The sequence below is a fragment of the Anopheles moucheti genome, chromosome 3 (genome assembly GCF_943734755.1).
Source record: "Anopheles moucheti chromosome 3, idAnoMoucSN_F20_07, whole genome shotgun sequence".
Lineage (NCBI taxonomy): Eukaryota > Metazoa > Arthropoda > Insecta > Diptera > Culicidae > Anopheles > Anopheles moucheti.
In genome coordinates this window covers 38242333-38256542 of record NC_069141.1, presented here as the reverse complement: position 1 = coordinate 38256542, position 14210 = coordinate 38242333, and the positions used below count along the sequence as shown (strand labels likewise).

The 14210-nt window shown below is 43.6% G+C and overlaps 1 protein-coding gene across 1 annotated transcript; it reads left to right on the top strand.

Moving 5' to 3' along the window:
- The first annotated feature begins 6413 nt into the window (after positions 1 to 6413).
- LOC128303141 (uncharacterized) lies at positions 6414 to 13921 on the top strand. The gene is made up of 4 exons (XM_053040000.1): positions 6414 to 10082; positions 10148 to 10374; positions 10446 to 10742; positions 10805 to 13921. Exons 1-4 carry the CDS (start codon positions 6414 to 6416, stop codon positions 13662 to 13664), a joined length of 7053 nt encoding a protein of 2350 aa, XP_052895960.1. The 3' UTR covers positions 13665 to 13921.
- Positions 13922 to 14210: the final 289 nt, after the last annotated feature.

The window sequence follows — 14210 nt, the reverse complement described above, 5'->3', positions numbered from 1 at the left end:
CCAACCATGGTATGATTTCTCCTGGAAGAGTTCTAGTGGATTCTTATTTTTCTCACGATCAGTACCATTAATTTTGAACACCTGACTTGCTGATTGTTTCAGGTCTTGTAAATGATTGAAATCGAGCTATCACATAATGTTATCAGTATTCATCATAATAGTATCACATATTCAAGTGACAATGTGTCATTAATCATATTAATTTTTCTGCGCTCTTTTGTCTTATAATCTGTAAACTTCCACTTTTACTCCCGAAACTCTAAGTTCAATCATTACACACAGTATTCTGTAGGGCACTGTTTGTTTTATTATGCGGCATTTGATTACCATTTAATTTGACAGTGCAATATGCATTTCGCATTCAATCCCGTCCATTAGACAGGTTAAAAGGCTAGAAAACGTGCTTTCCTGCGTTGCCCCCAAAAGATCACACGCTTCCGTTTAATTAGATCCATTACTACCCGGTCGAAAAGGTGTAGGTTATTGCGTTTTATTTATGGTACAATGTCCGATTGTAGCTAATGTATTTGCAGTTAATGCCACCCAGCCGTAGTTCCACGACGATAAAGGACACCTTCCTTGGTGGACGCTACCAAGCTCATCCGGGTGTTAGTTATGTGACCAACCACACCGACCTCCCATTTCACCTTGAGGGTGGAGAATATGTCAGCGGAAAAGTCGCCGGGCACCGTTGCCGTACTTGGTGGCATCTTCTTAACTCCCGCCAAAAGGCTAACTTTGCGGCTAGGAGGCGGCTGCCATTTAGTGTCTGGCTGTTTATATTTAAAGCTACCGGTAAGGCTGCCCTCTTTAAAGCACGAAAGGGCAGCATCGGACAAATGCTTGGGTGTATTTTTGTTTCTGTTTCATACAATTTAAATGATCAATGATCGAGTCCCGGTGAAAGGAATGTTTAAAGCATTTGCTCAATTTTGCAGCGATGTTAGTAACTATTAACATATTTCTTAAACTAAAAGAAGGACGAATAGGAGGTTCATTCCGTTGACAGGTAACACTCCCACACAAAACCCATTTAAATTATTACCTCTTGGTTTTCAGTTTCTTTTGGTTATTCATTTTTCATTTAACTTATTTAACATGTTGATTCTATATGGACATACAACCCTTTTCAACACGGGCTATTTAATTTGTTCCAAATAGAATTGCACGATCCTACTAAAATTAAAACATTCCTTTGTTTTCGCGTGCTTTATTTTCCATTCTCTTCCTAGCCGTTGCCAATCGTTTTAATAATTGCAGCACAATATCGATACACCAGCACAAAAGGGTGGAATACGGCCCAAACAATTCCACGCAACCTTGTGTTCTGCCCGTGTGGACTACTAGTTGCGATTCTTTTCAACACCCAAAACCTGACTTATTTCGAATTTTTCATACCCTAAATTATTGACCACCCGACAACCACGCTACCAGGTGGGTTCACTTTTCCGGCACCCTAAAAAAGGCTGCTGATCGCTGGTACTAAAAAGCGCAACATCGCGTGTGCGGTACACACTCCATTAAAAAAAAAGTCGTAGATTTTTTGAAGATTTTTGGTCGATCGGTCCGGTGCGTTGAGACTGTCGCCCCGAGGCTATCCGGGTACGCTGAAACCTTAAGACAAACAGATACAATGCAGTGAGCACTACCCCAGTGCTCTACTACGCCACATCCAGCCACTTTCATTGCGGCGAGGCAGGGTGGTGTTGCGGAGGGTGTGACTGACGGCAAATGAAAGTGAAACGAGACCAAAACAAAATCAGAACAGCGTAATTTATGCTCTCCATTGCCTTGATCGAGGCTGGGAAAATATTATTCGAAGGTTTGGGTTGAAGTTGATGCGAAGACATTGAGCGCTACCGGCATACGAAAGGAATTTCGGTACAGGCACCAGCCGGAGAATTGTCTTAAATTATTCTCACTTGTGATGTTTGATATCAAAAAACATATCCACCAAGGATCAAGGATATAATAAAAAGGATAACTAAAACATTTTTAGGCCAATTACGAGATACCTGATACACTGTGTATGAGTGTTTTAGTTAAATCTGTTCTAAATCATGAACATATTTAATGCTATACCATATCTTGTAGCAATCAACATCTAACATGCAGTAAGCCTCTCGTACGCTATTACTGAATATCCAACTACATTCTGTCCCACTCTTCACGGAGCCGGATAGGCAGTCCTTGCTACGGTGGAATGATTCGGTCTGTTCGTGAGACCGGGCCGCTAGTATCAAGCCCTCACCCTTACATTAAGTATTAGAAGTACATGGTTTAGAGAGAATTAAATTAAAATTGAGATTAATGTTCACAAGGCTTGAACGATTTCTTTTTGAGTGGTCTACTAGGACCAATACACCGAAGATGCAGTTGAAACGACTGACAAGAGCACTCCCGACTGAAACGCTAAGTCTGAAGAATTGGATTACATATCAATGTGAATTGGATTACCGGAGGTTTCGACCGTGATTAAGCCCATTAGTTATCTGTGTTCGAGTTCTGCTACCTTTGTATGATCGTAACTTCCAACAAAAAAGTTGCGAGTCCGAAATGCTTCTAACGAATGAGTTCCACTGAATACTACGATGCAGAATACTTTCAACAAGAAACGAAATGCAACATATGTCGCACGCTGATACGTATAGCCACGAGTTCTGGACAATGCTCGCGCAGGACTCAAACACTCTCGATATTTTCTAGCGGTAAGTGCTACGGAATAACTTTGACGGTGTTTGCGAGCAGGGCGTGTGAAGAAGGAAGATTAACCACGAACTGGTTCTGAAGGCCAGTAAAGAATGCAATACGACGCTTGAGGTAACGATATCAGAACCATCCCATAACCGGGTATATGCTCATAATCGAGGCTGAATCAAGTGGAGCTAATGCGAATTGTGACCTGATCTTATCAACACGACATACTCGCGGGTAAGCGTGTCAAAGAGGAAGACACTGAAAATACAGTAACGAACCTCATCAAACAGCTTGTATATTATTTGTCAGGGTGAAATTAAGCCAACATTCTAAAACCTGAAACTACAAACTATATTTTTCTATCAATAAAACTGCACATTATGTTAGTTTTGTCCTAATATGACAAACTTTCCTGGTAGGGCACGAGCTTGGCATCCTTAGTGCGAATGTATAGTGTACAGTGCACTTGTATTATGCTCATCTATGAAGATCTCTGTCCATAATGTTGTCATCATCTAACAAGACTTCACCATCGGACATTGGCACATTTTACAAGTGCAGAACATTTTCACCAAAAAATACATAGCCTAATCCATTTCCAATTATAGCATCTAGAGTGTTTAATAGTGTAGCTATAATGTTGGTAAAGGCCACTATTTCAAGAAAGCATCAAACAATTATCACTGCTTGATAAATAAGCGTAATTTCATGGAAACATTCGAAACAAAATTCATTACTTAATGATCATCATTTACATCAAGGCCATAATATAGCAATACAAGAGCAGTGGGAAAAAAACTTCTCCGAGCTTCAGCAATTGCTAGCCCGACCGTACATTTAAATCTCATCTTATTAATTATCGACTTATCTGGCGTTGAGCGGGGGGAATTCCATATGTTTATAATTTTTCTCGACCAGTTCATGCCACTCAAGCTCACGCTCCGAGCGATCCTCAACCTAACGGACCGATCCAACACATGCGGCCACAAGCAATGTCACCGTCATTAGGATCGATGAAAATCATTTAATTAAAATGCAATTTTGCGTTTTACTTGCCACGATTTTCTTACCGGGCTGCTTGTTCGATCTAAATAAGCCCACGAAGATAGGCACGAATCGGTGACACCGAGTGCTTTCAATTAGCACCAGATTTTTGTTTTATGTTTTGTTGCTTCCGTTCTATAACTTTCATGCGGGCGCTGATTGAGGTGCGTGATCAGTCGCTGTCAACCCAGAACAAGCACCTCGCCGGTACAGCTTGTCTTGCCGAACTCCCCCGAAGGTCTGCCGGTTGTTGGCCCGCTTTACCATGCGAACATGCACTGCAAACCGCCTCAAAAGCTCGTGCATGATCCGGCGAACAGGTTCGATTTCAGCGTTCATTAGAATGACACCACCTGTTTGGACACGTGGATGTTTGATGGGTTGCGCGTAGCTGGACACGAAAAGTGGTCAATACGCTTTCGTCTTGCCATAAATGCACACGAAACGAAACACAAACACTACCCGTTAAACCGTAAGGGGAGACTTCTGCTGATGAAATGAGAGCGTAAACAAATCCACTACATTGGTATGCGATTTGTGTCCCTACGGAACAATGCCTAGCATTACCCTGCACCGGTTTGGTACCTATTCGCATAATGTCAGAATATGACGACCCTGACCGGCGATAGTTTTTATTTTCTGTACACGAGAAAAGTCATCCGATCGTCACGCAGATCTTTGCGCGCGAAACCTCACCGATCAGCTTTTGCGCAGTCCTCGGCAGTCGTCGCGATTCGCAGTTCTGTGATTAGGTGACAGTAGGCGACAGAATGGACAATTGCCGCGTGGTCGAGTCGCGCATAACTGGGTCAAGCCGCGATGATACAGCTGTGACCTATTCCTTCCGAACTACCCCTAAACCGGCACTACAAACTAGGGCATCAAAGAGTATACTTACAATTCGGTGCTCCCGTTACCGCCAGGTTGGTCAGATTCAATTGGCTGCTTGGTTCCATGGTGCGAACCTGTCCCAGGCCCGAATCGGATGAAGAATTCGTCTTTGTGCGGACATAATGAAGATACTACGTGACTGATGTGGTTGATCCTTTCAGCCGTACTTGCCATGCTTTTCGCTCGACCACCAATCATTCACGTCCGATCATTGCAAGCCGCTTAAGCCGCAATGACATTTTGCTGACTGAAGGTACCTGCCCCAGTGCAGCATGCGTCCGGGAGGCAGGACGGTTAATCGCTGATGGTTAACTGCTGACATGGTACCGATGTTCGTTGACAGGGTTCCACAAGAAAGTGTCCCCCCGAGTGTACTGCACGCATGACCCTGTACGGTGTGATGCATGTCGCGACGGAAGCTGTTGTAATTAGTAGTTCCAGCCGTGGCCGGCCTCACGAACACATGAACGATGTCTGAGCACGCGACCAAGCTTCCACTGACTTGGCTAAACATGACGAACGTGATGGTAAAAATGTGTCGAAACTCGCTGAAACCTGATGAAAAGTAATGGTCTATAGTATTTATTGAAGTTCAATCCATTGCGAGAGAAAGACAAGTACCCAACTTTGTTATGAATGTTTTCTCGTATACGGTTGAATTCATTTGCCGATTCCAAAACTTAGACACTTCAATGGACACTTTAATTATTAGATTTTTAAGTACTGAACTATATTAGTTTGCTAAATTTAATCACAAAAACATAACCACAGTACCCAAACGCCACTTTTTAATCAAAAGTCATACAGAACTCAGAAGAGCTCGCTCTAACCGTTATTTCTCTCTTGCTTGCACTCACTCCGAACCGTAACGCTGATCGAGGGCTCGTTCGATTTGAGTGCGTTTGGTCAAAATCTGGTGCTTGGGAATGATCAGCTTGCATAGTGGGATGTCACGCGGAACGAATTGGTCGGTAAGATCTATATTTTTGTAGCACAGAAATAACCAAACATGAGTAAATCTACAAAATACCACGTGTAAAACATTTCATATAACTATTATCATGGATTATCAAGCATCAAAGACTATCAAACACATATTACATTAACGTTACAACTGCGATGTTTTTGTGATGCACCGTTAAACTTTTTACAAATGCGTATAATTAATCACGAGAAATAATTTACAACATTACCATCATTTAGGGGCAAATTATCTGGCAATTTGTATTGAGAATTTGTTAAAAAAAATGTATTACATCAAATGTCAGTTGAGTTTCATAAACGATCAATTTTCACAGTGCTCGACCAGTGTGCTTACTTTCAACCGTTGCCTTGGATTCGAAGCGTACAAACAAACAATAACAACAAAAAGAGACGCGAAAATTTCGGTACTTGCGGTGTGACTACGCTAGAAATCGTGTAGTTGTTCAATTTTTAAAAGAAACAGTTTCCATCACGATAAGTGATAAGTCGGGAATGTGAAAAGAGTACCGAAAACAATAGATGTGTTCATCGGAATGTAATCGTGCTATCGTACATAAAGCGAACATTCATGGTATCGCCACGACGCCATGTCGGCCAACGACCTTTACCCGTAAAACCGGAAAATGGCTTAAAGTCTGTACATTAAAGTAATATGTACAAGCAGTTTGAGCGTCGATATTGCAAACTTTTTGCTTGACACATTGAATCAAACCGTTCCAAAGTACCGCTCAGCCCATACACGCGTGCACTCGATCGTTCAGAGCAAAGCAGACCAGCCGCAGAGCAAAAAAATCACCATGGATGATTTTGATTCCGCAACGTACTCTATCGAATCGGAACCAGAACGAAAACGGGTATCTCTCGATGATGTTATCCTGCCAACCGTTCGGCGCAGTGCAATACAGATTGTTTCGTTGTCACCACGCCGGCAATCGAAGCGACCTGTGCCGTTAACGACTATCGGTGACGACAACAGCACCATGCAAGTAACGAAGCTGGTACTGAAGACGCCACCCGGCAGTCCAAAACGCCAGCCGAAAACACCCGGTATAATAATCAAATCGATACAAACGCTTGCTGGCCCGGGTCTTACCGGGAGTGGCGAATCGAGCAGCGTACTAACGGACAAACGAAACATGAAAACCATCCCGGTCTCGGACAATCAGGCCTCATATCGCATCATGCCGATACTTTCTCCTCAGAATAAGGATATTAGAAAGGAGTTCGAAGTACGGCGAAGTGAGCGTGAGCGGGCAACGAATGACTTTCAAGACTTCCTCCGTGAAAGCTTTAAGGAAAACAAAACTCCACCTTCTACATCACCACCTCCTTTATCTTCTGTTCCTCCCTCCTTGTCAGCAATTGAAGTCATCCGTATCTCTGATAAGGAGTCTACAAATGCAGACAGTACGTCTCTTAGCGTAATTCAGTCCAAAAGTACCGGCAAGACTGGTATTCAAAATGTGGCAAAAGAGGAAATGAAAGCTATCAATTATGAAACGCAGCGTGCTGTGCCAGAAGAACAAATTCATACTGCGACGACGCAAGCGACAGCTGATCGACATTCGTCGGTAACGGAAACACGAGAGACTGTAGAGCCATCCAACGAAAAGATTACAACAGAAAGTATTAACAAACCGTCTCTAGGTGAGACAATCGGTACTAGTATTATTGTGCATCCACCTCAAATCGAGAATCAAGAATCTCATGTTATTGTCGAATTAGCAAAGCCACCACCCAGTTACACGATGCGTCCTAAACCATCCGCTAAACACGTTCCCAGTGCTACAAAAACGGCCGTAGTGGAGGATCCGAAGAAGAAAGAGAAGTCTTACGATCCCACTAAAGCGCGAGAATTTATGAAGGAACAGCAGGCGAAACGACGTTTGGAGAAAAAGGAAGCTCCATCAGGGACAGGCGGTAGTTCCGTTGAAAAGGATCTTATCAAACAGCGGCTGAAAACTCTTCGGCAAAGTTCACAGAAATTGGTGACGAAAAATTTACAAAAAGCTCGCAAACGTTCAGTATCTTGTGCGCCGAAAGAAGCTTCCAATGTGAACAAAGCAACTCCAACGAATAAGATTAAAGCGCAATGCAGTGATCGTACATCAACAATCCGACCAACAATGGGATTACGCAAATTTGCCTCCACGCCAACCTTGCGATTGGTGAAGAAAGAAAAAGATCCGTCGGATACAAAGCATGCGAATGCACCAAAACCTAAGGAAACTTCATTGCAAGTGAAAGAATCATTACCAAACTTTCCTAAGTCACCTTCAGCCGGTAGTCGAACTAGTGATGCACGAATGGGTAAAGATTCAACTTCTAGCAAATCGGCAAATCCGTCCATCGCAAGTACGGTAAGCAAACCGAGCATTAAAATTGGTATCCTGCGCAAACCGGACAATTTGACCTTGGACGATGTTGCTCAAAGTCCATTGAAGGAATTACAAGCTGTTTTAAAGCCACCAAACAAAGCAAAGGTAAACGCACAGCTCATAGTGATTAATGCCGATCAGGACACCGCAGAACCGACCAAGGAAGCGGAGAAAGAGTTGAAGCTCCAAGTGCCAGACGTAATGCTTGTGCCGACAAATGCCACTGCACTGCCTGTTAAGCAACAACATGAAAGTATTGTGATCTCTTCTAATTCTGAAGAAAACTCGGCACCGCCAATACCTCAATCTTTGCCGGTCAAGAGCATTCCTCCTTGGCTGAAACAATCCCTTCGCCAACCTGATCCATATCCGTTTATTTTGGCAGTGCGAAAAAAGCTTGAAGCCGTACAGAATGTCCGAGAAGAGAAAAACAAACCCACCAATAATCAAGAACAAAACAAAATGCAACAAATATCCAGCTCAAGGTATAATTCATATATGAACGAAATTGAAAGTGTGCCTTTCATCAGGAAGAAATCAGCCGCCGGTCGACAAGCTGAAGAAAATGCTCTAAACAAACGGCAATTAAGTACAGCCCGTGGCGAAGGATCATCTATTGTTACGAAGATATCACCATGTTCTTCGCCGAATACTACATCCGAGATTAGCTCCATCAGATCGGACATAGCTCTCCCACTGCCTCCTCTGCTCAGCAGTACCAAAATAGAGATACCGATCGGATCTTATGGTGCTTCTAAAACTAGCGGTGCGATTAGTCCCTTATCGGTGGAAAGGATTTCTCATTTGAAAATCGCTTCCCCTGCAGGCAGTACTATCAGATCACCAAATCACAGCGCTGATGAAAAGTCTCAGGAAATCAAAAAAGATGTGAAGGCTAGGTCCTCAAGTCCAACCCGTCCGCATGCTCAACAATCGCTTAACGTGTCTCACATGGATCGGTCACAGAAAGAGTTCGAATATCAGCGTTTATTGGAGTCTTTCAATCGAAGTCTGACACACGTGATCGAAGTCAACCAACAGCTCTATTCGGCATTGAAGAATGTTCCAACGGCAACAGCAATCCCACCAATCCCTCAAGACGTATTGCGGATACGCGACGAGATGACGCAAACTTCGCTAGCGATACCACGCATTTCAATGGCCACAGTTGCAGGAAAGGTCGATACAGACCAGCAAAATGGGAAAGTGTCTGAACCTACCACAACTACAGCCTCAAACTATAGCGACGACTTTGAGCACCAGAGTCAAACAGAAGCACCACCGCCACCGGAACAAACACCGCACGATACAGCAGCCACATTTTCGGCATTATCGACTACAACCTCATCCTCGGGTACTTCATCATCATCATCCTCTGCAAACAGCAGTGCGAGGAGCGAAACTGGCGATAGTAATACCAAAAGCTCCACACAATCTTTAACCTCATCATCGTTCAATAACGATCGCGCTATGTCACCCCCAAGCGTACAAAATCGACCAGAAACGAATGCCACCGACGATGAACGGAAGGCAACCAGTAACACTACAACTGCCCATTCCAGTGATTTTGATTCTCGATCGTTTAGTCTTTCGGATAGTCATAACAATACGACAAACAATCATCCACCGATACCGGAAGAATATTTACCATCGTTCGAGGAGAGCTTACGCAGGAAACAATTACCGATCGATAAACAGCAGCAGCATGAACTCATTGGACAAAAACAGGAACCTCAAAAAGAAGAAGAAATTATGCACAAGGAATTTTCACAAGGAAGCAGCATAAGCGAGGAAATACAACAGCCTAGTCAGGGCGAGGAAAGGTCGTTTAGTTTTAAACATTCGGAAAAGGCAAACGACTTGAAAGTGAACTCTGTGCCACTGATGACGAGCTCCTCGGAGGAAAGTATTATGAAGAATAACTCGCAGTCGCAAGCGAATAGAGAATCGCTAGTTTACATGGAGAATGCTGATGCCACTATTAACAGCGATCTTCTCACTGCCATGTTCAATAGAACTGATTTAGAAGTATCTATCCTTTCTACTACCGTTTCGGAGACAAATCTCAGCTATTCTTCTATTGGAATGGTAAGTAAAAGCACTTCAGTTCAGTTCAGATACTTAATTAATAACTCTCATTTCTTTCTCTTCAGTTTGACCAACTAATTCAAACGGAACGCAGCAGAGAGGATCACCTTGTATCGCGTGTCCATTCGAAACAGAAGGCCCTACTTAATCGGGCCAAAGGGCAACTAGCTTGGCTGGAACTACAGAAGCAACGCTATCGTGAAAAAGGCATGACGGATCAAATAACAACCGTTAAAAAGAAGCAACGTGCAATATTGTTACGACTGGAGAAGGATCGAATGGAGTTGAACCGGTAGGTGGAAGATAATTTATTTGCATTTTAATGGACGAGAGATAAAGTGTCTGTTGTTTTCGTTCTTTTAGAGCCTTAAAGTCGTCCACAGAATCATCGCGTACAATGACGGCTAATAATCCAAAATTGGCATCGAAATTAGTCGATAGCAAACTTAACTCGTTCTGTTCATCACCGGTAGCCAATCACTCCGGTTCGCTTACATTGCGCAAATCGTCCAGTAACCTACGTATCGCTCGTCACCATAACGCCCGTACACCGGAAACCCCAAATCGTCAATTGGCGGGGAAAACTACAACAACTACTAGCAATTCTATACAAATAGCTATTCGTGGCCGGGAATTGGAACCGAACGATCGTTTGGAGAAGTAAGTATCGCACTATCAAATTTTAAGTTAAAAAAGGGATATTTGAACAGTATTTTTTTTAGTATATTACTGCGGAGAGAAGAAGAACTACGCAAACGCAAGGAACATGTACAGCGTTTGCTTGAGTGGCATCGAAAGCTGGAACGCGAAGAGGAAGAATTGATTGCGGTGGAGGATCGACTGCTAGCCTACAATACTCGCAAGTTGGAGCCTGCTAATACTTCGCGACAAGAGATGACCATAGAGGAACGAGTAGAAAGAATTGAGAAGAGTTTAAAAACTTTACACAGCATTCCAACTACTGTCGCTCGCAGGGATGATGATACATTAATCACGCAAGACCAAGGAGGACGTTCCTCTGGCACGGGTGTTAAAGAACCACAATCCGAAGAAGAAATCGTACTAACCGGAGGAAGTAAGCTAAACAAATTTTGGTACCGATTGACTGGTATTGAAGAGCAGCGATACGAACCGGGACGAAACTATCCAATAACACGACTCCATATGGAAGCACTGTTCGAGGATGCGAAAAGATGTGTGCTGCAACGGTTCCAACGAAACGATGATCATCTGAAAGAAGCTCTGCTAGAGCAGTCGATTAAAATAATTCCTCGCAAAGGAAACGAAACGGATGCGAATACAACGGAAAGTGTGGAAGATACTGCATCATTACAAAGTACGGCTGTTGGAGAAGAAACGGTGCGCACTGTAGATGATATGGAAGAGAAAGAAGCAATAGAAAAAGATACACCGAACGACACGGCAACGATAATAATGAATGAAACGACCACCACCACGGAACAAATGGAAGATGTCGTTCAAGAGCAACCCGATGCAATGTCAAGTGAATTGCCTCCGATGGAGGAGGTGGACGAAAAATGTTTGTTTTCTTCCACTGTAAACGGATGGTCACCGAGTAGCAGAAGAAGCATCGAATCGGTTGAATTTCACACATTAGAGGAGACAACTACGCACCATCAATCGACTGTAGGAACCGAGCTGGACGTCACGGTGGAAGAAGAACCGATCAAAAGCGAGAGCTATTCTACAACATTCGAAGATCATTCAGCTGACGTTGAGGCTGGTGAAGAAAGCCAACAATTGATCGAAGATATGTCCCTCCCACCAATGTTGCTCAATAATACATCGCTCAAAATTGATGGTGATGATTCGGCAACAAGCAGCAGTGCTGAAAGCAGCGCTACAGTGGAACTATCCGTTCCACTAGCGACGGAAGATAACGTAATGGAAGAATTACCCACCCAGGATGAAAATGATTTGGGTACGATCAGCAGCGATACAAGCATTTCAATCGCACAATCGTTGGAGGAAGCAAGCGATAGCAGTTCCGTTTCGAATGTCTCTACTCCCACAACCGTTACACCCACGGTGACAATAGAACCTATGGACAAGAAAGATTTTTCTAAACCATACCATTTGCCAGACGAGGATAGAAAAAATGATGTGAAAAGCGTATCACCCTCGAATAGCCCATTGAATAACTTGGAGATATCAGAAAGTTCCTTCGAAGAAAACATATTTCACACGAAATCCACCAGTGTTTCTGGTTCTGCACATGCTACCACTTCCGAGCTAGCAAAACGTCTCGCCACGCTCCACGACGAGTTGGAGGAGCTGAGTGAGACACTCGAAAGAACACCGTTAATGAAGTCACCAGTAACAGCAGCTTCATTGAGCACCAAATCTGATCTCATGGAAGATCAGAATAGCTCGGAAGAAACTCTAACTTTCGAATACGATGAAGATGGAGGCGGAATTGCCTCGCCCTCGGCTGATCTTATGAAGGACGAAGATGGTAAACAGTCAAACGAAGCAACGGTAAACCAAAACTCTGCAAAAATAGAAGTAAAGCTGAGGTCCAAGGTGATTGGTAGTAGTGATACGATTGCGATCGTGGCGGGTTCCAACTCAGCGTACAATCGTGACTACCCGGCGCCATCGCAACAGTTGTATAACCATCATCTTCAAAATCACCAATTAGAGGGTGGAATGTCGACGTCATCATCCTCTGCTCCCAATATCGGTGTTCGAATGCCAGACATTATCAACGAGGCAGAAGTGCTTCGACGTCAGCAGCTACAGATCGAGCAGGAGATTAAGGAACTGGAGCAACAGGTCGGGTTTTTTCGTGAAATTCCTAACAAACCTCCACCACCGTACATCCCGCCCGCTAACGGAAGTCCACTAGCGTTGCTATTCCCTTCCGAAACACGAATTGATGAGTTGATCGATGACCGTGTTGAGGAATTGCATCGCGATCGCATCGCACCGGAAACTCTGCACTCAGATCACGTTACCAACGTATATGAGAAGTTAATCCTGGACATGTGCAAAGAATTGTATCACGATCTTCGTCCGGCGGACCCGACCGTTTCCTTCCGTACGATACCGCATGACAAGCGGCCACTCGTGTTCCACAATCCTCCCGATGCGTTGCGCTGCATGAAGGACTACCTTCGTGTGAAAATACGGCGAGTGTTGAACGACGCACAACTAGCCCTACAGCAACAGCAGCACCAACATCAACAACATCAGCTGTTGCTTCATCATCAACTGCAACAGCAACATCAGCAACAGAATCCACACCTGCCTCACACGCAACTGCACCATCATCATCTTCTGCAGCATGGTCACTGCACAGCAACGATTCCTTTTCTGTACGGAAATGGTTGCGCCAGCAAGCGTAAACCTGATCAGGTGGATGAGATCCTTAAGCAGGAAACACACGATGACGATGCGCGCTGGACCAACTTCGATCGGGAAGAGATCGAAGTGAAAGATCGCATTACAGACGAGCTGCTCAAATCGCTGCTTGCGGAGGCATTACAGGATATGGGAGAAGCGTACGAACGCAAGGGAAAAGAAGAAAGTTTGATCCAGCGACAGGAAAGTGCCATGTAAACGGAGGTCGAAACCTAGGAGAATGATCGTTAATATAGAGAGCACCCAACAATTGTATGTGATAGCAACTGATTTAAAGTGCATTTGTAGGCGTAATAGATTCTTTACACTCACTCGCACGCAGTAAGTTTTGCAATGTTATGGACTGATTTTAAAGAAAAAAAAAACATTACGCGTAACAGTCGTGTAGCAGTAGCAACAATCCGACTGCGTATAGTTTGCTCAACTTATACAATACTTAATTTTTACCACACTGAAGTGCTTATAGTTGTAAAATTTGCATGTCCAATAAACAAAAGTGTTTTGAAAGATACACACATATTTTGTTTTGCTTTTGGGATGTGTTCCTTAACAAAAAAACAGTTTCAATCTTTCATCGTGGTGGTTTATTTGCGTTTACTTCTATTTGCTTTTACGGTCTTCTATACAACAACTACTTTCGGGTTTGTGTGTGTGTAGGATGGGGTAATATTTTATTCAAACGCCTACTGGCCCTATTACCCACCATCGTAACTTTTTCTATCTTTCCTATATCTCGCTTTGTTT